This window comes from Leptidea sinapis, chromosome 33 (assembly GCF_905404315.1).
Source record: "Leptidea sinapis chromosome 33, ilLepSina1.1, whole genome shotgun sequence".
Taxonomy (NCBI): domain Eukaryota; kingdom Metazoa; phylum Arthropoda; class Insecta; order Lepidoptera; family Pieridae; genus Leptidea; species Leptidea sinapis.
The window spans coordinates 2,945,242-2,968,514 of record NC_066297.1 but is presented as its reverse complement, the minus strand read 5'-3'; the positions used below and the strand labels follow the sequence as shown (position 1 = coordinate 2,968,514).

The 23,273-nt window shown below is 44.3% G+C and overlaps 1 protein-coding gene across 1 annotated transcript in view; it reads right to left on the bottom strand.

Moving 5' to 3' along the window:
- The window catches only part of LOC126974763 (uncharacterized), a 60,519-nt gene that overhangs the window by 5,169 nt on the left and 32,077 nt on the right, over nt 1-23,273 (bottom strand). The window contains exons 6-17 of the mRNA XM_050822420.1: nt 21,180-21,364; nt 19,466-19,569; nt 17,698-17,872; nt 16,584-16,693; nt 14,954-15,140; nt 13,093-13,262; nt 7,564-7,727; nt 6,435-6,572; nt 5,008-5,183; nt 4,219-4,511; nt 1,986-2,322; nt 1,357-1,468 (exon numbers count right to left, since the gene is read on the bottom strand). Coding sequence (XP_050678377.1) covers nt 1,357-1,468; nt 1,986-2,322; nt 4,219-4,511; nt 5,008-5,183; nt 6,435-6,572; nt 7,564-7,727; nt 13,093-13,262; nt 14,954-15,140; nt 16,584-16,693; nt 17,698-17,872; nt 19,466-19,569; nt 21,180-21,364 — 2,151 coding nt within the window. The remainder of the gene's footprint in view (nt 1-1,356; nt 1,469-1,985; nt 2,323-4,218; nt 4,512-5,007; nt 5,184-6,434; nt 6,573-7,563; nt 7,728-13,092; nt 13,263-14,953; nt 15,141-16,583; nt 16,694-17,697; nt 17,873-19,465; nt 19,570-21,179; nt 21,365-23,273) is intronic.

Here is a 23,273-nt window from a genome sequence, read left to right as displayed (position 1 = left end):
AGGTGTTTACATACGAGAGCTTACAAGTGTCGCGATATGAACTATCACAATTTATTCTATTCTATACTGTCAAATAATGCCGCCAAGACGCACACGTGTAGCATTAACAATTTTGTTGGTGAATAAGAAAAAAAATATAAATTTTTGTTCGAGAAAGAGCTTCTAGGAGACGTGAAGCTGGTGTCTACCATAATTTATTACGTGAAATACAACTGGAAGATGGTCAACAATATTTCAATTTAATTCGAGGTGATTTAGAGGTGTTATTAAGCGCAGACCTTTTTTAATTCGGTTTTTATAATTTGCATGCCGGTTGTCCCTCAAACAAGGATTGCACTCCTAAAATCCTATTAACTTTATAGTTTCTTCACGAAACCATTCACGACTTTGCCGTTGACTCATTATTTTCAGTTTAAACAGAAACACAAGCCGTGCGGATGACACTTGCTGCGAGATATACGAAACTAGACCGATAAGCAGCGAGATCTGTCGCGAGTCGATGCAGACATGTTTAGACATGCTTTCGCGCAACTACTCACAGGAAGCGATTGACAAACTGTCGCGACAGCACTTGCAATGGGTTTTACACTTGCAAGCTGCTGTCAAATACTGTAGGACATTTTTCGCGGAACTTATCTTCAGGTGGAAACGCGGCCTAAGAAATTTATCAAGTCCACGGACGAGTAAAAAAAGAAGGACTTCGCGCCGTGATATTAGCAAGTGAAGCATATTTATCCTAGTGTGTGTGCGGTTACGGGGTATACCAGTTACACAATTTTTTCTCCGTTAAATAATCATATATCCACAAATTCTATTATATTATTGTTTTTACACTTTTTCACAACGCACTGCGGCATTTTTAAAATATTTTATTGCGACGCAAACTGATCTATCACAGACGATGGCAAATCTCATAATGGTGACCGATCGGCTTGTATCAGTGTAAGTGTATGCGTGGGGCTGTGTATTTACACGTTTACCGGCTTGTTTTGGTGCCTCACTGTTATGTTAGGTGACACAGAGTCCTTATTTTTTTACTCGTCCGTGTTGAAGACTAAGGTGAGCAATTTTTATCCGCAAGACATATTTTGTATGTTGTTTGTATATATTTCGGCTGTGCGGGTAACAAAATTATTGTGTTGATTAAAAGGACAAAAGTAGAGTATCATATTAGAATCTAGATTCTAGACTAACGAAGATTTATGATTTTGTGGTTAAATTTACTTGTTTTTGGGAGGAGGCAAACGAGCAAGCAGCCACTACAGATATATAGTGATAACCGCTGCTCATGGACATGCCAGAGACCTTGGAGGTGTGTTACCGGTCGATTCCAATCAATAGTATTATTGTTCATACCTGATACTGTTTCTCCAGCAGGTTGACGGGCGGCGGGCCACGCACCACGTTCTGTCTGTTCGCCAACGAGCGCATCCGCTCCAGTAGCGCGTAGTTCTCGACACGATTCGCTCTACAATGCATTTAATAAAGTATTATTTACCTATATAGAAGTTCTTGGGGGGCGATTCTAAATTTATGCAACCATTAAATGGCTGGCTTTAACATTCCTCAAGTCTTCAAATACTATGTACACGCCTTAGGGCCTTGGGGTCATATAAACCCGATTTAAAAAAAAAGTTTATTAAATCTTGAATTACACGCATTCTCTGATATTTTCCGCAGCACTTACCTGGAGTTTTCCATTGACAACACTGAATTGAATAAACATTATAATAATATCCTGTTTCACGGTCACACAAAATCCAAAATTTTATGCCATATCTACTTGGATTTTTTTGCATGTATATTTTTAAGGAGCAGTTAATGACACATCAGGTGGGCATCTGCTCGTACCGTCCCTTTTCGTAGATAATAGAATAAAAGGTATTTAAGTAGGCAGATATTCAAAATAAGGCTAATGATATATACTAATTAAAAAAGATATGGTATTTGGTAGAACTTTAGCTTAATCAAATAATATAACTCACCGTCTGATCTCTTCTTTCTCTTCTTCACTCATACTATTATAAGCCGCCATCTTCCTACTATACGTGTCCGTGGAGCGCGGCGCCAGGTCGTACACTCCTTCACTTTCCTCCCCGTTCACAGGCGTATCTCTATCACGTTCAGACTTGATTTGGACCGAATCTCTGTCTCGATCCGATTTTGTTTGAGTTGTATCCTTTTCTGATTTGCTGTTGTTTGTATCTCTCTCCGACTTGCTAGGCTCGCTGTCGTCTGTCTTCATCGACACACTCCCATTTTCTAACACGGTCTTGTCGCTGATAACACTTGTCACGTCATCGGCAGGGTTCGTGACGTCATCTGTTGAAATTAAAAGCTTATGGAAAGCGAGTACATAAAATACAATGTTCTATTAGAAACTCTGGGGACTAAGAGGAATAAGGTTGTCCCAAGTCCGTAGAATTTGTAGGGCGGGATTAAGGGAACGCAATGACAGCACGACTTGACAGATATAGTCGATTCGTATGTCATTCACAGGTATAACATGAAGGAATATTAATATTATTTATATATATGAGGGTATATTTGGGCAAGAGGCTCACTGAATAGTTAGTGAGGCAACCGCCCATAGATATCAGAAACAACAGGTGTCAAGAGATCCGTTGCCGGCCTTTAAGGTGGAAGTATGCTCTTTTCTTGAAGGTCCCTAAGTCGTATCGGTTCGGGAAAATAGCAATACCTGGGAAGGTACCTTCATATCTGGGATTCTGGTAACTGCAAGGTGGAGTATCTCTTGAAGCCGGCCTTGTTACACCCACTTTACAGGCAGTCAATGCTCTGATGTTAGAAGACAACAAGAGAGTCAATCACTTATCATCACGTGACCAGCATGAAACAGTCCCTTCTTCATAAAAACACTCTATTCCCACGTAATCTTCACTAATAGACCATCTAGATATGTAGTTGTATCGTCTGCCTAACAACATTAACCGATATAAACAGACTCCATTTGTAATGAGTTTTTGGAGAATTCGTGTTGGACAAGATCGAAGGTGAGAGACGCTGTGGGCGATGAGTTACTCCCTGGCGTGACCAAGTAACGACAAAACAGTACGAGATAGGTGGAATAATAATCCCCGCGCGTTAAGACGGAGCAGGCAGCCACTACAACAAAAACCAACACGTTGTGGTCTGCCAGACGCTGAAGTTTGGTCAACTTTTTATTGAATTTTTACTGACCTTCCACGATCTTATTCCACCTTCGCACGACACGCCACAAGTTAGGATATCATCCCCACCATCTGGATGTGTGCGGTTGCACTTGCATTGCAGTGCGGTTTTCAAGGAGCTTTCTTCCTCGTACTACAAAGCTGTGGAATGAGGTTCCTTGTGCGGTGTTTCCGAGACGATACGACAGGGGTACCTTCAAAAAAAAGCGCGTACACCTTCCTTAAAGGCCGGCAACGCTCTTGTAATTCCTCGTGTTGCAAGAGAATGTGGGCGGCGGTGATCACTTAACATCGGCTGATCTGTACGCTCGTTTGTTCTGCTATTGCATAAAAAAAACAATTATTGAATTAGGTGCTCCAGGTGAGACGATGCCTCTTGTAGAAGCGAAACACGTGTCGAATTGATTAAAGACAAACTTGGGGAATATATACTCAATAAAAATCACAACATTCGGATAAAAATAGCCAATCAAATGTACCGTTGCATAGTGATAACTGCCTGCTGACATCATGCAGACGTTAATATGACAAGATTCCGTCCCTGTTCTAACGCGTGGGGACTATGTGTTCAGAAGTGGGAGGTGTAATATTGGGTCTACACAATATAACGAACGACGGCGAAGAGTGTGTGGTGAGACTAGTGAAAGAGATGGGGTATTTTTTGCAGGCTGTCGTTCGTCGTCGTTCCTTGTATTCTTAAGCGTCTTAAGTGGACGATCTGGACGATTCGGGTGCCACACTGCACCCGAATCATCGCGAAAGTAATGGATATTCTACCCACTTTTATTGATATCGACTCTTTGTTATTTTAATAGTCGCTTTATTCGGGCCCAGATCACTCACGTAATAATCTTGCTCCAAACTAGGCATAGCCTGTAATATGTATGGGTACAAGACAACGATATATTTAATACAATATACTTACTCAAACATACATCCATAACTCAGAAGCTAACATTCTTATCATCATATAAATGTTCGCACCTAGCCACCAGCTCAGTAGACAGGGTCACTAACATACACTTACGTCGGGGAGTGTCGGCGACGCAGAGGCGCGCCCGCTCGGTGTCGGAGAGCGGCGCGAGCAGGTGCGCCAGGTGCGGGCGCACGCGCTCGTAGCGCACGGCGGTGTCGCCCGAGCGCACGTACTCCAGCAGCGCGTCGTGCACGAACACGTACTGCTCCTCCGTCTGCACCAGGTGGTTGCGCTGCGAGCGCGCGCGGCACAGGAACCCCAGCGGCGACAGAGTGCCCGTCAGCCGCAGCTGGTTCAGTTGCGCGTCGATCACGATGTACGTGCCCGTCCGCCCCACGCCCGCACTGCAGTACATACGTATATATAAGTAAGGATTATCTTACTGGTATTAACCAGTGAGGCGCTCCTTTTGCACAGAACGCCGGCTATATTACGGCGTCTTTGTCTGCCGTGAAGCAATAATGTGCAAGCATTATTATTTTTCCGTCTGAAGGGCGCCGTAGCTAGTAAAATTAATGCGCAATAAATGAGACAACATCTCTCATGTCTCAAGGTCACGAGCGCAATTGTAGTGCCGCTCAGTATTTTTGAGTTTTTCAAGAATCCTTAGCGGCACTACAGTGCAACGGCAGGGCGTATCAAATACCATCGGCTGCTCGTCTCACCCCCTTATTGTCATAAAAAATATATTATTATAATACTTGTGTCTATTCTTTACCTGGTACATAGAGTAAGTATATCTGGGTCATAATATATGATTTTCTGTAACTTATAACGATGGGTATAGAAAAAGAAAGAAGTCGTCGCTTATAAGCGTCTGGTAATGGAACAGGACTTCACCTGCAGTGGACGAGCACGACCTTGGGGTCGGAGCACGCCTTGACGAAGGGCAGCACGGCGAGTGGATGTCGCGGCGTGCCGTGGTCGGGCCACACGGTGTAGTGGTACTGCACCACCTCGCGGACGATGCCAGAATCACTCTCGCCTTCCGAGTTTGTATCGTTTACCTGCAATTTCTGAATATTGTGCAAATTTTTAATCCAACTATTAATATACCACCTGTACACATACACCAGTTGGAGGCTCCTTTGCACAGGATGCCGGCTAGATCATGGGTACCAACACGGCGCCTATTTCTGCCGTGAAGCAGTAATGTGGAATCATTATTGTGTTTCCTTCTGAGGGTGCCTTAACTTTTGAAATTACTGGGCAAATGAGACTTAACATCATATGTCTCAAAAAATGACGAGCGCAATTGTGTTGCCGTTCAGAATTTATGGATTTTTCAAGAATCCTGAGCGACACTACATTGTAATGGGCATGGCGTATCAATTACCATCAGCTGAAATTGCTGATCATTTCGTCCCTTATTTTCATAAAAAAATACAACACTCTACTTTTTGATATTTATATATGAGGTGAGGCAACCGCCCATGGACATCCGCAACAACAGATGCGTTGCCACCCTTTAAGGTAGAAGAATGCTCTCTTCTGGAAGGTCCCTAAGTCGTATCGTTTCGGGAAAACAGCAGGTAATTGATTCCACAAAGTGGCTGTGCGTGCAAGAAATTTACTGCAAAACACGCAATTGTGGAATACCAGACGTGTACGTGATGCGGGTGATATTTTGCATTTTGACGTAATGGTGGTGGAAATCGGCCGTTGGAATCAACCCGAACAGCTCCTCTGAGTACTTTTCGTGATAAATGCAGTAGAAGATGCAGAGAGAACGCATATATCTACGCAAAGCTAAAAAGTCAAGGCGATTGCGGATCACTTGATCGCCTGTGATTTGAGCCGCTCTTCGTTGTATGCGGTCAAATGAAAGAAGCTGGTACTGGGGAGCTCCCGCCCAGAGGTGAGAACAGTACTCCATGTGAGACCGAATTTGCGCTTTATATTGTAAACTTGTTGTACGCCTTACGGAGGTACAACAAGCTTTTTAGATGCCAGTTTGGCCTTCTCTTCCAAGTGAGACCACGAAACTGAACGTCGCTCGATATAACCAAGTATACCGATACAGGCTGTGGCACTTAGAGGAGTGATCTCGAATCGAGGGGATATGACAAAGGAGACTTTTAAGCAGTAAACACACAAACTTGTGTTTTCTTGGGGTTGCATTGGACTAAATTTTGTGGGCCCCATTCCTGGGCTTTGTAAAGCATAGCAGTCTTGCGGGACACTTACTGGCGGCGAATCATGAATAATGATAGAAGCTTGATGAGAAGATTATTGGAGCAAAATAGATGATGAACAACAACACTAACAGATTTGTCCGTGGTGACCCGCAGGTGTCGTATGGTGTACGCAGCTCGCACGTCCTCGTACACCAACATGACGTGCACGTCCCCGAACTGGGCCGTGCTGCCGCGACCGCCCGCCGGCCAGTACATGTCACACTTCCGCTGTAACAACATCACACATCACTACTGACTATAAGACAAAGTCTAAAGTATGCTTTGATCTTTAAGACTACACAATGGATTTTGATACAGTTCATCATTTTACATGTATATAGATAGATGTCGTCAATAAACACATATTTCTTTGCGGTTACATCGCAAACGCTGGCTAAACCCTACGAGATAGATCAAAATAATGTACTACAGTATTGTACACTATAATAAAGTCTATAAAAAAGAAATATCGTATTCCGGAATAAATACATTCTTATGTACTTTAAATGCATGACCAAACTCACAAACTTCTGCAGAACAATGGAAAAATGGCGAAAGCGCCAATAAAATATTTTATTATTATTATTATTATTAAAACAAGCTCAGAACAGTAATGTCACTCACGATTCCAGAGTCCTAACTTACCTAACTGTCCATATGGACAAGAAACAAACAAATGTGTAGCGTTATTATCATAAGGCCTTACAAATAAATAAGTATAAATTTATACCTAAGAATAAACCTAGAATATGGAAAAATATTTACAATTAATAGACATTTTACATAATTTGTTAATTCGGATGTATAACTTTTCCCGCGTTTATCTGCAAGGCTGCTTGACTTTCGGTCAACTTCGAAATTATCATTGCATTGACAGTGTTGTCAGCGATATATTCAACATTTTGGATATACTTGGTTTATTCTCAGGTATAATATTATACCGCCTTCAGGCTATTAAATAATAAGTTTAATTGTACAATATTACATTGTAAACATATTTATTCGATGAAAAAAAAAGGCCCGCTGAGTTTGTTGCGTCCATTCTTCTCAGGAATTCATTTTGGAATGGGTGGTAGTTTTTGACTTTCAATAAGTGATGTCACATCCTATTTTGAATAAAAATATTTGAATTTGAATATACCAAGTTTATTTGTAAGGCCGTAAGTGTTGAATGTAGTTCCGCGGAGCTGGGTGCAGCTCTGGTGCCCTATGTACTGACCCGGCCCCGCTCCACCAGGTTGGTGATCATGACCAGGGTGCGCACGTCGTGCTGCCATATCATGCGCCAGAAGGCATCGAGCGTGGCGGGCGTGGGGCCCTGGGTCGCGATATAGCGCCGCCTCCACACCACCCACTCCAACTTTATCTGCCGAGGCACGCCATCTGTATAAAAACGACTGTATCAATATTGCATTTTCTGACAAAATTTCGAAAAAGAAATTTTATATAATCAATAATTACATCTCATTTTTCGACTCATATGCGTCACTCAGACGATTGGCTCAGTTGGTAAGAGCGCTCGGACAGACTTTTAAATGTTTAATTTGTATAACATTATAAAAAATGAAAAGTCTAAGAAAAACATTTAGTTGCTCATAGTTATCTGGAAGGAGAATCTTAAAGAAAGTTATATTTCCTCTTCAGAACTTTGCAGTTCGGATCCTTTGAGCCCAGCGCCGCAACCCAAGTTCGATACGCCTGTTTTTTGCAGTCAGATGCTGCTTTAACTGACGCATCGAACCAGGGCTGTGATCTGCCACCGATCGGTACTACAGAGCTTGGTATAAAAATATCCATGCCGCATTTAATGCATGCATTCCATGAAAGGAAACAAACCCTGCCCCAAGGGTAGGATGCAAAAAAGGAACGCATCCTATCCCAATCTGCTGACTTGTAGTGCCAAACGCGGCGGGTCGCTGGTGGTCTGCGACGTTGGCGTCGGATAGGCACTACACTCCTGACCAGGCAATGGTCGGACGTTCCGAGAGGGGTGTCGACAGAGACCTGGTAAACATCGGGATGTGTAGTCAGCAGAAGATCTAATAAGGACGGCATGTGGCTATCCACTTCCGGGAGCCGCGTCGGCGACTCAACCAATTGGGACAGACCATACGCCAATGCAAAATTATGCACAGATCGCCCTGCGTAGTCTGTGGTACGTGATCCAAGCCATTCGGCATTGTGCCCGTTGAAATCACCCAAGACTACGATTTCAGCGGAGGGGAGCTGAGCAAGCACGTCATCAAATGCCGCTTGAACGCAGCCCATGAGGTGATCCGTTTCTGCGTTACCACTATGGGACCTGTAGACACACGCATAGATGCGGACGCGGTCCTCTAAATCTACGCGGAGCCAGAGTAGACAGGCCCCTACCCTCAAAATTGCCGAGACGGCGACAGCAGATATCCTCCCTAACGTACACACATACCCCGGCATGAGGCATGAAATTATGCTCAATTTTGTACCCGGGGTACGTTAAATATGACGTATCGCTAGGTCGAGATATCTGCGTCTCCGTAAGGAAACACAAGGCCGGCTGCGCCGTCTCAAGGTGGTGGTGGACGGCGTTTAAGTTGGAGTGAATTCCCCGGATGTTACAAAAGTCCACATTAAGCGTGGAGCGGGGTGCCGTGGTGTTGCTGCCCTGTTTGTCCTGTGACATACGCGGTACTGTGCCCTCCCCAGAATACGAGGGGCAGCCCGAGCGCGAATGCTCGGGGAGGGATTCTCCGGCTCTACAAGAGCCGGTACCCTCCTGGGGTAATTTATTTTTTAGGACAAAAAAAAGGCATTCAGCGAGGTGGTAATGAACGCCGCGTCGTCGGCATACAGCGCTAAAATGGCGCCGTCGGCGACTGGAATGTCGTCCGTGTATCTGCTGTAGCAGACGGGCGACAGGCAGCTTCCCTGGGGCACACCAGCTCGGATGGGGCGCTCCGTGGACAGAGCGTCTTCAACCGCCACTTGAAAACGTCTGTCTTCCAAAAAGGTGGCCACAGTCTTAACTACTCGGCGGGGAGTAGTAGACGTGGACAGCTTGTACACGAGGCCGGCGTGCCAGACGCGATCGAACGCCTTCTCCATATCGAGGAATACTGCAACAGACTGCTCTCGCTTGTTGTAGGCGGTAGCGAGATGGTGCAGTACCCTTGTCACTTGTAAAGTGGTGGAGTGTTCGGCACGGGAACCGAACTGTTCGTCGCGTGGCTGAAGATGCGGCGTGATGTGCAGCAACAGTAGCTTCTCGAAGACTTTCGAGGTGGTGGACAGAAGAGTGATGGGACGGTAACTCCCAGGCAGCATGATGTTCTTGCCTTGCTTGGGAATCAGAATGACTCGGCCGAGCTTCCACGATGATGGAAAGTGCCCGGTACGGAGGATTCCGTTGAAGAGCCGCGTCAGCGTCGCGATTGCTCGCGGAGGTAGGTGACGCAGGGCTTCGTTGGTGACTCGGGCCGGGGGCTTTGCGCAGTCTAGTTCGCTGAATCATCCTTTGGACTTGTCCGGGGGAGAACACGACGGGGTCTTCTGTCGGTACTATCGGCGACTCGAAGTAGTTCTTCACATGTCGCTCGATGGTCTCTACGTGCTGCACATCTGCGGTCGGGTTGGGTGTAAACTGCGTCTCCAGGTAGTCCGCAAATATCTCCGCTCGATCCTCAGCTCGGTAACGTGGGGTTCCGTCACTGGCCATGAGGGGTCTAATCGGGGAGCTGGGGTTGTCTACGAGTAGATGCAGCGTCGAGTCTGGACTCTCGAAGCGCATTGGACACTGTTGCGCTGAGGTCCGTGGCGAGTCGATCAACGTCTGCAGGGCTCTCTACTCTAAAGGACGGCGAATGTTCGGCCATGTGTTCGGCGAAGATTCGCCAGTCCTGGCGATGCTTCGGAGAAGGCAGCGATGTCGTCATCGGGGTTGTCTTCAGCGTCAAGAGGACTGCTTGGTGGTCGGAGATGAGGTGGTCATCCAGAACGTCTAACGACGGTGCGGCAGCTAGGCCGCACGTGACGGCTATGTCAATGTGGGCTGCACAGTACGGGTAGTGCGTCGGGATCTCTGGTCCTAGCACCTGGTAACCGTGGCGATCTGCGTCGTCCAGGAGGCGTCTGCCATCTGGGCTCACTACCGCAGTACTGGCAGCAGTTGGTGAATGACGTTCCGACGGACCAAGACTGCTAATCCCCTGTAAGCAGTCCCGATCGGCGAGGCGTGGTCCTCCCGGTAGACGTTGTATCCGGAAACCTTCAACTTGTCTACCGGTCTGAGGTGAGTCTCGCTGATCAGGCCGATGTCCACTCGACGCTGAGAAAGCAAAGTCTTGAAGAGACGGGCTTTTTGTGATGAAAGCCCGTCGGCGTTCCAAAACACGATGCGGAGCTCAGCCATAAAAGGTGCAGAGCTCCGTGATGCAACCCAGGATCAGCGGAATCCAGGATCTGCTCCTGGATGGCCATCAGCACATGATTCAATGTGCTGATAACTTTGGTGAGTCGCGGGTCCAGCGGCGTCACTCGCTTCGCCTTCGTCCCCCCTGCGGGGGCGGCGACCACGGTGGGCTTGGACGTTTTCGTACTGCGCTCGGTAGGCTGCGGTGCAGCGGGCACAGCAGCGCGTGTCGCAGTAGGTAGTGCGGCAGGTAGGGCGCCTTGGCGCGCTTGAGCGCGTTTCCCGCGCTTGCGTCGGCGTTTAACCGGTTGCCGTGGCTGATTGGCGGCAGCCATGAGCGAGCCGGGCGCGTCGGCCTCTAATGCGTGGGCAGTGGGAGGATACGCGCGCGCTGTTGAGGCGGTGCGTGCGATGGTGCCCGCCCGGCGGTTGCGCGTCTCTTTGCGGAACACCGGGCAGTTTGCGTTGTTCGCCGTGTGCGCGCCACCGCAGTTGGCTCACGTCGGCGGGTCCTCCCTGGGGCGCTGGCACTCTCGTGCAGGATGGTTGTCCCCACACCGCACACAGGCAATGGGCCGGTGGCAGTTGTGCGAGGAGTGCCGAAACTGCTGGCAGCGATGGCACTGCACTGGTCCCTTTCTGCCGTGCCACGCCTCGATGGTGATCCCGGGCATACAGAGGAGCTCGTGCACCTCATATTTACCCGGGATGAGATTTGGCATACGCTGGAGTTGCACGAACATCAGACATCCCGGTCTGCCTGGGCGCGCGGGTATCGCGCGCACGTGCTCCGGGACGTATCCGAGCTCACGCAGCTCCGCGTCCACTTGTGCCGGCTCTGTGTTTGCCGGGAGGCCCCGTATTGCTACCTTAGCGCTCCTCTCCGCGGGGAGCGAGTAGCAGAACCAGGAGATTCCAGCGACACTTTCCAGCTGCGTGAGGTAGCGCTGGATGTGGCGGAACTCCTGGTCCGACTTGGGGATGAAGCGGACGCCTTTGCCAAACGGGCGTCCGCTACGTGTGTGGCCGAGTAGCTTTTTGAGCTCCCGGAAATGCGTCGGCCAGTCGGGAAGCACCTCCACAATCAGCGGTGGGTAGCGACTGGTCGCTTTTTGCCAAGGTTTTGTGTTCTCCTCTATGAGGAGGCGAGGGGAAACGCCCCACGGGTATACCTGGCTGCGTGGCGGGATATCGTGGCTGACGTGGGTGAGGCGCTTGCGCGGTATGATTCGCCGTTGCAGGCGTCGCCGTTCGTACGGCAGGAGTAGGCGTAGCGGCAGTCGTGGGCATCAGTCGTCGCCTGGGCGTTGCTCGTCGGACGATGGACGGTAAAGATTCCATGGATGGAGCCGGTGACGGCGTCAGCGGACTCGCTGCGAAGGTCGCTTCACCGGCTCCCGTTGAAGGACCCGCTTGAGCGGCTTCGGGGCGCCTCGTTGCGCCAGCAGCGAGGGTGGCTTGGCCGGACGCTATCATTGCGTCCAGCCCGGCCTCAAGGCCGGAGATTGCCGACCGCACAAAAAACTTACGTCGAAGAACCGCGGTCGAGGCGCGCGTCGCTGTTACATCAGCGGCAGGATTGGTGGTGGCATGCTGTTTTTTTAATTATTTTTTTTTTATTATTTTTTTTTTTTTGCTTTGATTTTAGGCGCGGCCTAAGCGGAGGTGCTGGCACGCCAGCACCCCACCGGGCTGTTTCCCGGGGTTTGCCTCAGGAGGCAGACCGGACCCAGACCGGAGAGGGTGTCGTGTTTACCCAGAACACCAACCGTGGCAAAGACAAAGTTTCAGTACAAAGTAGCACAGTATGCTGGAACACTATAAGGGCCCGAGCGCCGGTGCTCTCTGTCGATTTATTGGATATTTAATTAAGTACTAACACATTTGCATTAAATACTAATAGTGTGTCTTAAAACTATTATACATTTCAGTACTAGCGCCATCTAGTCATGGCTATGGGAAGTAGAATTTAATTGCAGTTACATAAATGAATGGTTAAATTCAACGTTAACATACACTAAATTTATAACATCACAATAATAAAACACACCTGAAATAAAAGAAACGACATTAAAGTTAAAAATACTTTAAATAAGCCAACTCGTTATTAATTAATATTTATTGTGTCCACTTTCAATTCAATCTTTTCACATAATCTATTATATAACCTCCAATCCTATCAAGTGTGTTATTAACTTCAAAACACAGATTACAGACAACTCGTTAACATTGACAACACTTCTATATCATAAATGACATTTGCTGCTTTGACAGTCTTATAAGGAGCACAGCAAAATTCACATTCAAAGTTTCTTTACATAAATTATTGACATATTAATATAATGTATAGGTAATACTCACTGATTTCCACGTAGACATCATCCAATTCGGAGTCATCGTCGCTGGACTCGCTGTCGGAGTCGCGCTGCTCATCTGACTCCACAATGCCGGAGAATTCGATGTTGAGAAATGCGGATTCGATTCCCTCCGCCAAGTTGGGGGGCGGCTTACTGGCTTTTACCGAAGGCTGTCTATATTACGTGAAGAAGAAATAGTTTTATAATTTGCTTTTAGATTGCTCCTGTTTCATAGTTTTTTTTATGGAAAAGGAGGACAAACGAGCTTACGGCTCAGCTAGTGTGGTTCTCTTGCAACACCAGGAATCCGAGGAGCGTTGCCGGCCATTAAGGAACGTGTACACACTTTTTTTGAAGGCACCCATGTCGTATCGTCCCGGACACACCGCACAAGGAAACCACAGCTTTGTTGTACGTGGAAGAAAGCCCCTTGAAAAGCGCATAGCGGAGGACCGCCACAAATCCAGATGGCGGGGATGATATCATCGTATGATTGAATATTCGACAGATGTGGCGATTACACTCTAGTAATCTAGTTTTAGCAATAATAAAGATAACATACTGTTGTCAAAATAATATACAAGGCTCGGCAAAAACATACTGGTTATTCATTTGGAAACACCGCGCAGGGAAGGGCCGATCTCGACACTAACCTATGCGAAGTTTAGCTACTTGTCGGCGGTTTTCCGTGAGACTGAACTACTATTCTGCTCGAGCGTCTGGTTGTAAGATGAAAACGTGAAGATCTCACAGCAACAAAGCCCTTAGTCGCCTCTTATGATTCAAGTTAAAAGAGCACTCGCGATGTACCTGTGCAGTAGTAATTTGTCAACCAAAGTGCCGGTAAGATTAGGTTTACGAAGGAGAGACCGCATGTAAATTGCACAACGCTCTCAGTTGAGATGTTGACATTTCAAATATGTCACGTATAAAACTTGATACATTGGTGACACACTTGCCAGTACTCGTTAATGTGGTGTGCTCGGGGTTCTATTACAGCTACGGCATTATGTAGAAAAAGTATAACAAAGCACTCTTTGTGATAAATCAATGAATGTGGTGGGTGTCAGAGACCCAAGTGGCTGGCCCAGGGCCATTCCTGCCGCTACTCTTCATCCAAATGCGGTCATGGATACGCTCTCTCTTCAAAAACCTACACAGAACCCGATGGACAAATGTGTCAGCCTGTAGTCAGTGTAATGAAGCGATTCTTGCACTATCATCGCCCAAGCTGACACGTCGACTTATTAGCCTAAACAGATATGACATCCGAATCGTGGTCGGCACCCTAACGGGTCACACATTAGTGAACAAACACCTATTTACAATCGGCGTTACTGGACAGCCCTAGGTGCAGGGACTGTCTAGCCGAGGATGAAACGGTCACTCATGTAATCCTGGACGTTCCAGGCTGGGGTGGCCAATACAATGTCTCTCCAGGAAGTCTGCGAACACCCAGGAGTGTTCTGAACTTCTGGAAGGAGTTGGGCAGGTTGGAATAACTGGCCAACACTGCACTCAAAATGGACCCAACTGAGCAGTATAATTGGGGAAACAGGAGCCCCTTACCAATTAATAATAATAATACTTTATTTCATTTTCTTTTACACTCACTGCAAATAATCGCTAATTGTAATAATACTAACATTGAAAAACGGTTTTGCAGTGATATTAACAGAGGTTGAACTAGGCAAAATTGTATCTTCGGGGTCAGTGATTCCTCGACGAATGACAATGACAAAAGAAACAATTAAAATTCAATGTGGACGTATATGTGTGTGTGTGCATGTGTGTGTGCATGTGTGTGTGTGTGTGTGTGCATGTGTGTGTGCGTGTATGTGTGTGTGTGTGTGTGCGTGTGTCACCTGTGCGGACGCGCGCGGCGCTCGAGTCGTCTCAGTATGCGGCTCGCGTGGTCCGGAGACAGCGCGGGCAGCATGCCGTCGATGAAGTTAGCGTTGACGTAATCGCACGCGGCGCCGCGCCCCGCGCCCACGCAGCCCGCCGCACCGCACCGCGCACCCGCAGACACGCACACGCGGGAGTGGTCGTCTGGCAACACCACAAACAACATTCATTGAGGAATTTAAAATAATTTATTGGGGTACAATATTAGTTATATTATAGTTTATTTATTTATTATTACAAGGAAACATAACAAACACATCACAAGAATTTAACAATATAGGAAGAGATACAAAATATAAATATAGATGCGTCCTAACACATGTTTCACGGATACAATAATAACAAAGAGAAAATTCAAAGGTAAACATATAGTTACAAACGCAAAAGTTACAAAAATATCTGTTACAAAATATACATAGGTACAAAGTAAGTAACTTTAATTGTACAAGTATTCTGGCCTCACACTAGGATTCCCTGTGTCGTGAGGTCCAGTCTCTATAACAGTACAAAATAAAAATAAAAGAAATTCGTGTGTAAGTGTGTGTAAGTGTGTGTGTGTGTGTGTGTGTGTGTGTGTATGGATGTAGTAAGAATTAACAGATATGTTTGAAGCATTTCAGCAAAAAGCAATCATATATCATGAACTTATAATGTCGAATATATATAAATATGTTCTATATATTTGACATATACATATATATGGCGGCTAATCAAGGGTCGTGATACCGCGGAATGACGCATCAAGACCACACGGACGCGCCCTAAAAAAGGTCTCGCCAGTTATAGCGCAGGTACGTCTATTTTCTTATTGTTTAGGAGAGCAAGGAGCTATCGAGTCACGTGATGGTAAGTGATCACCGCCTCCCACACTCCCTTTTCTAAGGCATAAAAAGCATTTATTTTCTCAAAATATCATTAAATTATTTTTAAACAATTAGAGAGAAATTATAATTCTCATCAATTGGTTGAGGTTCAGTACACATATGACTTACAAGAGGCGTGCTACCTGAAGTATAAGACAAGGCATAAAATACATTTATTTTCTCAAAATTAATTCCTTTAGAATTCTTTTTAATATCATTTCTTATATACTAGACACTACTACAACTTCGGAAACAAACGGCACTTTGAGAGAGAAGAAGCAGCGCAAGAAACAATACCGGGCATACCGGAGAAAACCTAAAAGCGTCCTTACCGCCCTTTTTCATAAGAGATTTTTCTTTGAACATTAACCATGTCGTCTTTATAACACTGCGGAGGGAAGTTTATATTAATAATAGTTTTTGGCATTTGACACTTATTTTCATTTCAATACTATTAGCGATATGCTAGCGTCTAGGGAACCATGACTTTAACAAGATAGTTATTGCACCATTAATACCACAAGAAAAATTAAAAAACAATTATGGGTAAAAAATTTAATAAAAACGCACAACCTTGCACGTGACTTGAGTATATTTAGTAAGCAAGCCAAACAAACCAAATACAATTGACTTTAATATTTTACATTTTTTTAATTTATTATAATATTTTAAATTTCCGTGAAATATACACTGATATAAATATATCTGATAGAAGTATACTCACAAGCAGTAATGTTGAGGTACCTATTCTTGAGCCGGTTCTCGGGCCGATAGCTATGATGGCTAGTGTGGCCAAGTGCTGCCGACTTTGATACCACTATCTCGTACTCTTTACTGTAAAAATAAAATATATAGCAATAACGTAGCTAATTAGGTTAGTCATATCGTTTTATTATGTCCTTATCTAACAAACTAAACTCAAACCCTAATAAAATCACCAGATGGTCCTTCGAGCCGTATAACTCCGACATCCAGTGATAAAATATATATGAAGATTTAATGACTATATTTTTACTTCACACCTGAAAGATATATAATTAATATGTTTACTTGGAATATATTAAATAAATAAATTTTATAATTTAATATATCACCGAGTGCAGGAACTGAAAGAAAGTTGAATAACTTTTTGGGCGATTTATAAATCATATGTAAGCAGCTAAATTTCTGACTAAAAAATTTCAGAGATGCTACAGATATTTTCTGTGAATATCCAGAATAAAAAATTAATCAAGTACGCAGATAAGTTAGTAAGTAAGCAATCTGCAGTTAGCCATATTTTTTTTTTCTTGTGAGTAGCCGTTTGTATAAGTCCTGTTTTTATCAAGCTTGTTTGTTAAGCGTGTCTGTAGCGCTGTAGTTATTGTACCATTTATTCGCGCATGCCACGTCCACATCCAGTAAGCTCAATTGACAACCAATAATTATGTATACCTACTACCTAGTGTGCTATCGCACAGAACGCGAGTGATTGTTGGGTTCAAGTCCCGCATTGTTCATAAAAGTTTTGTTTTCAAATTTTATTTGTGTATTAATCCCAGAAGTGAGGGTTATAACTTTAAAAACATTACAAATTGTTTAGATTTGCAAGAGCGACATCTTAAGTCAATTCCTAATAGGCAAGTATTGGGGTTTAGCAGGTTATCAACCGTAAAGTAGATCCTGTGGATGAAGCCACAACCGGAGAGTTGAACAAGACATACAAGATTTTATCACGATATGTTCCTCGAACGGTAAGTTCAGTTGGAAGAGTACTCCCAAGGGAACGCGAGAGGTCGTGGGTTAGAGTCACGCATCGTTCATAAAATGTTATTTGTGTATTGTGGAGGCATGCGTACCTGAATCCGATGTCCCCGTCTGCGTGCAAGCGCGCCACGTGCCGCGGGAACTCGTCAGCGCGCACCAGCGGGAAGTGTGTGCCGCACATGCGCGGCGGCCGGCCCGCACGACCCTCTGGCTCGCCGGCCGCACCCGCCGCACCCGCCGCGCTCGACCCCAGCGGCGAGCAGTTCACTGCTGTCCGGAAATAAATAAATGAGGGAAAAGTTTCACGTAGAGGGTCTTTCAATAGGGGTGGGTGTACGGTTAAATAACCGTACAGAGGTTTATACAACAACAATAAAATTTATATTATAGTATATAATTTCATGATGGGAATCAAGGGGCCTGGAAATTTTTATCAGAGTAAAAGGGTTTTTTTTTAAAAATGCATAGAATAGGAGGTGAACTGCTGAACCATCTAGAGAGGGAAAATCTGGGACCAGTGCATTACGGAGATCTTGTATCTTCGGAAATGAACTTCTCGAGGTTAGTTAGATTTGCCGCAAGTTGGTACCGTGACCGGAGAGTAATGGAAGGGTAAACCATGACTGTGACGAAGACAGAGAAAGGAAGAATTCAGGAAGAGGAGAAGAAGAGCAAGACCGAGTGCCCGACGATGAAGCCGTAGTTCTTGTCGGCCGCCCATAGAAAAGGGGAGAGGGCCATCTAGTGACGCATTCAAAAAGTCAAGAAAATGTGCCGGACCTCAAATCCGGTACATCTCCTTTTGTTTCGGTCGGTACCTAGATCTTGATGCCCGAAAGGTCGGTAAGACCATGGGAAGGAGGTGGGTTATGTCCGAAAATAAATAAATGAGGGAAATGTTTCCGAAAAAAAATAAAAAGGTCTTTCAATAAGGGTGGGTGTACAGTTAAATAACCCTTATTGAAAACATACATTTATACAACAATAACAACAAAATATATAGTATAGGATATAATTTTCTTCATGGGCATCAAGGGGCAAGGAAATTTTCATCACAGTCAAAGGGTTTTTTTTTTCACAATGCATAGAATATATTTTCGTCTCTCACTACAGTATCAGGCCAGTTAATTAATCGGGAGAATTAAGACTTCTACGAATCAGAGAAAGTTGACATTCATTCAGTGTCATTGCCGGCATTCCGGACGGCATTATATAGATAAAAGTTTACATTAAGATTTTACATAAGATTACATTTTATCTTTTTCTTTTTTTAACTTAAAGTAATTTTTGAAACTGTAGATACTTTATGTTTTTGCAGATTATCAGTGAATCTCATTATTATTGCGAATTATAATTATTTATTTTTAAATAATTGAATGCTGTAGTACCATTTAATTGTTTAAATAAAACACTCACTTTCAACATGTTGATTTTGCCTATGATTGGGTTCATACTCTAGCCAAATATTCAAAATAATTTTAATATTGTTTTATGAAAATAAAGGACGAGACGAGCAGGACGTTTAGCTGATGGTAATTGATAAGCCTTGCCCATTGCCGCAGTGCCGCTCAGGATTCTTGAAAAACTGGGCTCGACATCTGGAGACATAAGATGTTAAGTCTCATTGGCCCAGTAATTTCACTAGCTACGGCGCCTTTCAGACCGAAACACAGTAACGCTTACACATTACTGCTTCACGGGATAAATAGGCGCCGTTGTGGTACCCATTATCTAGCCGGCATCCTGTGCAAAGGAGCCTTCCACTAGTAAATCTGTTGGTAGGCCTTTTAAATAAAATAAATAATAAAGAGAAACATAAATCTGAATTTTAAAATAATTTTAAATAATAAAGAGCATAACCTGGCTTCTTGTACGCGTTGAGTGGCGCTCTCGCCCCGCGTTCTCCGCCCTCTTCCAGGTAGTTGTACGCAGCGCTCAGGCACTTGCTAAGCCGCGAGCGACATCTGGCGACAAAAGTTTCCCGAAATTAGTGACTGATATTAGCAGCTCTAGACTCGAGAATAAATCAAAGACAGGGAGTAAATAGAGACAATAACGCCAATTACTTATTAATAAGGCACAGGTATTGTAATGAATAGCCAAATTGTCAAATGATGAAATGGCTGGTTTCAAAGTGCAGAGAAACAAAGCATTAGATAAGTATACGTTTATGAGTATAAAAACCCAATTTAATTAATAATAATAATAATATCAAAATGTAGAAAAATTTTGATATTTTCAGATAAAAAAGATTAGTATATGCACTGCCAAAAAGTAAAAAAATTACATGTATGTACCTATATTAGTTTACCAAGTACGCCAACTAAAAGGGTTGTGGCCACAAATCTGCGGTGCACAAATGAGCTGTATTCGTTGACACACCGCAAACATTTGATGGTTACACATGGACCAGCAACCGCGTTTCCGAACATATTTTAGGAAAACGGAACGAGTCGCATAATGGCTATATAGTTTTGAATATTGAGTTATGGGTATATGTAATTTAAAAAAGTGTATGTTTACTTATGTACACATGCACTCAAGAAGTCATTCTTCTTTGGAGTAATAAAATAAAAATCCTTAAAAAAATTATACCTCGAGCTATTTTACGTTTGTCGAAAAAACAAAATTGTAATATAGAAGGTATTTAATATAACCAATGAAAATATTCTCACACCGCATAATTTAGTTAAAAAATCTATACTAAAATATCATTAAATTATTTTTATACAATTTAAGATGAATTATATATCTCGTCAATAATTGGTTGTGGTTCAGTAGACATATGTGATACAAGAGGCGTGGTATCTAAGGTTAATAAAAGGCATAAAAGACATTTATTTTCTTAAAATTGATTCCTATAGAATTCCTTCATCATGTCATTTCTAATATACTAGATACTACTACCACTTCGGAAACAAATGGCGCTGTGAGAGAGAAGACGCGGCGCAAGAAACTCTCCCAGAATTCTCTTTTTGAGCTCTTTTTAATAAAAATATACAATACTGCACTGTCATTGCTATTGCTACAAAATAATCATAATCTAGTCCCAGGCTGTCGGATCACTTAGATATTCAGGTGTGGAGTAGTAGGATTTACGACAGAGCTAGTTTATAGATATTTATAGATAATGCCTGAACAGTGACTGGGACTTTATTATAAAAGTGTATACATCTACCCTTAAAGCTATTACGTATCTTTAAAGCCTACTTACAAGCAATCATACAAATGGTCTAGTTGACCAGCTTACGTCAGGCTGTCAAATATGCGTGACGGTGTGCGCGCGCATGGTAAAATTTCACTGTTATAATTTTTCCCTAACTCATCAAAAGAAGTATAACTTTAATCTATATATATAATGAAAATGGTCTTTGTTTGAGGCTTAATCACGCCTAAGCCACTGATCGTACTGACATGAAACTACCACAATTCGATGCGAATATTACCCTTATGGTTTATAGCTACTATATTTTTCGAATTCCAACGTTCCACCTTTAATTTATTTACTTTTAAAATTCGCCCGGCGGGAACGGCTAGTAATAATAATATTATAATGTCACAGTGCGTATGTCACCTCCAGTACAACAGGCCCGCACTGAGCGCGGCCAGTGCGGTGAGTAGCGCCACGGCGGCCAGTGCGAGGGACGCTCCCCCCGCGCCCCGCACCGCCGCACCCATCTCGCCCGCTTCGCCCGCCTCGCCCGCCTCGCCCGGGGAGAACGCCTCCGAGTACGCCGTGCACCACGAGCTCGACACCTCCTGGGTAACAAAATAATACTAAACAGTTCAAGATATTTTATACGTCTAGATACCACAGTGTCTGAAGACGAAGTGTGTGTTGCCAGTGATGACTTACGGTACGCAGACGTGGTCGCTAACTATGGGCCTTATGAGAAAGCTCATTGAAAAATTGAACTTAAGTGGCAGTGGGCGGGGCGCATAGTTCGACGGACAGCTGGCCGTTGGGGCAGTAAAGTACTCGAATGGCGACCACGTACCGGAAGACACAGTGTCGGTAGGCCCCCCACAAGATGGACCGACAATCTGGTCAAGATCGACGGAATACGTTGGGTGAGGGCAGCGCAGGACCGATCGTCGTGGAAAACTTTGAGGGAGACCTTTATCCGGCATTGGACATCTTCCGGCTAAACATGATGATGATACGTCTAGATAGTCTCCAGCTGTTAGACAACCGATAAAAACAGGCCAGGTATATTAGTGTAATGTGAATATGAATATTAGTTTGTGTTAGTGTGCGTGAATTGGTCAAAATAAAGGTTTTTTACAGCTTACACACATCGACTAATTTGCCGTCCATTGTGACAATCCAGGAGATGGAATGCCCACCAATTATCAACATCTTAAAAGGGTGACAGTGATGGGGACACAAAATAGCATATTTTTATGTTATTGATTTTAGCATTCACTTGATAGTTGATACTGAGTTAAAAAATATTTAGCACAAAGGCCGGCAACGCTCTTGTGATTCCTCTGGTGTTGCAAGAGAATGTGGGCGGCGGTGATCACTTAACACCAGGTGACCCGTACGCTCGTTTGTCCTCCAATAGGAGGAGATTTTATGCAATAGCATAAAAAAAAATATGGTTAAAAGTTAAGTTATCTAAAAATTATAATGAGTACTTTACACACATAGATATTTTCAGTAATCGTGCTTCCTCTTTTAGAGTAGAACTTATTGATGTTTTAAAAATTAAATTAGGTAGTATGATTAAAAGATAACTACTTAGTAACATTGAAAAGTTTAAATTAGTTATTCAACTTTATGTTAGAGTATAATTTAATTTAAATAGATATAGTAAATGAAAGCTACTAACCGATACATATGTTATAAACTGTACGGTGGTTTGGTTCCGTACAGAGTAAAACACAAGTTAGGCTCAAATGGTATATTGAAACCTTAACTTATGCTATATGGTAAAATGGTAAAATGTTGGTATGGTAATGAGCACGCGAATCGATCGGCGGCTTGTCGCGAACTGGTTACAATATTACTTAGGAAATAACGCGAGGCGACGTAAACGCTGATACGCGAAACGTGATGTACAGTCGACATGCTGTTGACCGTACATGCTGCCACCGCGAGAGAAGAAAGAGTGGTGGTGAAGATGGTACAAAAAAGAAATGGTTATGGTTAGCGAGTGACGTGAGACAAGGTGATAAACAAATTTGCATTATCTAATGGTAACCTTAATGTCTCTAGCCACAGTAATCACTAAAATTATGCCTATGCACTACAGGAGAAGTGGATTGGTCTTTCACTTCATCACTACACTTATCACTATTTTTACTAGCACTAGATTGCCCGTGGTTAACTACACTTACACACTGGTCACTAACACTATACACAAACGCTGCGTTCGTCAGACCCCGCGGCTCAGGGCGCGGCGGGTGCGACGCGGCTGGCCCTGCGCCAGCGGCTGCCGGCGCGGGCGGCGCGCTGGAGTCCTGGCGTCGGCTGCGGCGCGGGCACCACCGCCGCACGGCGTACGCGGCGGCCCCGGCCACCAGCACACCCGCCACCACGTATATCGCGACGTAGTGGTGAACGTCGTGATAAGATATACCACCCTTTAGACCACTCTCTGAATTCATTTGTTTTATTTTTGCGCCTATATCATCTAGCTCCTGATCGTAACCACCCATCACT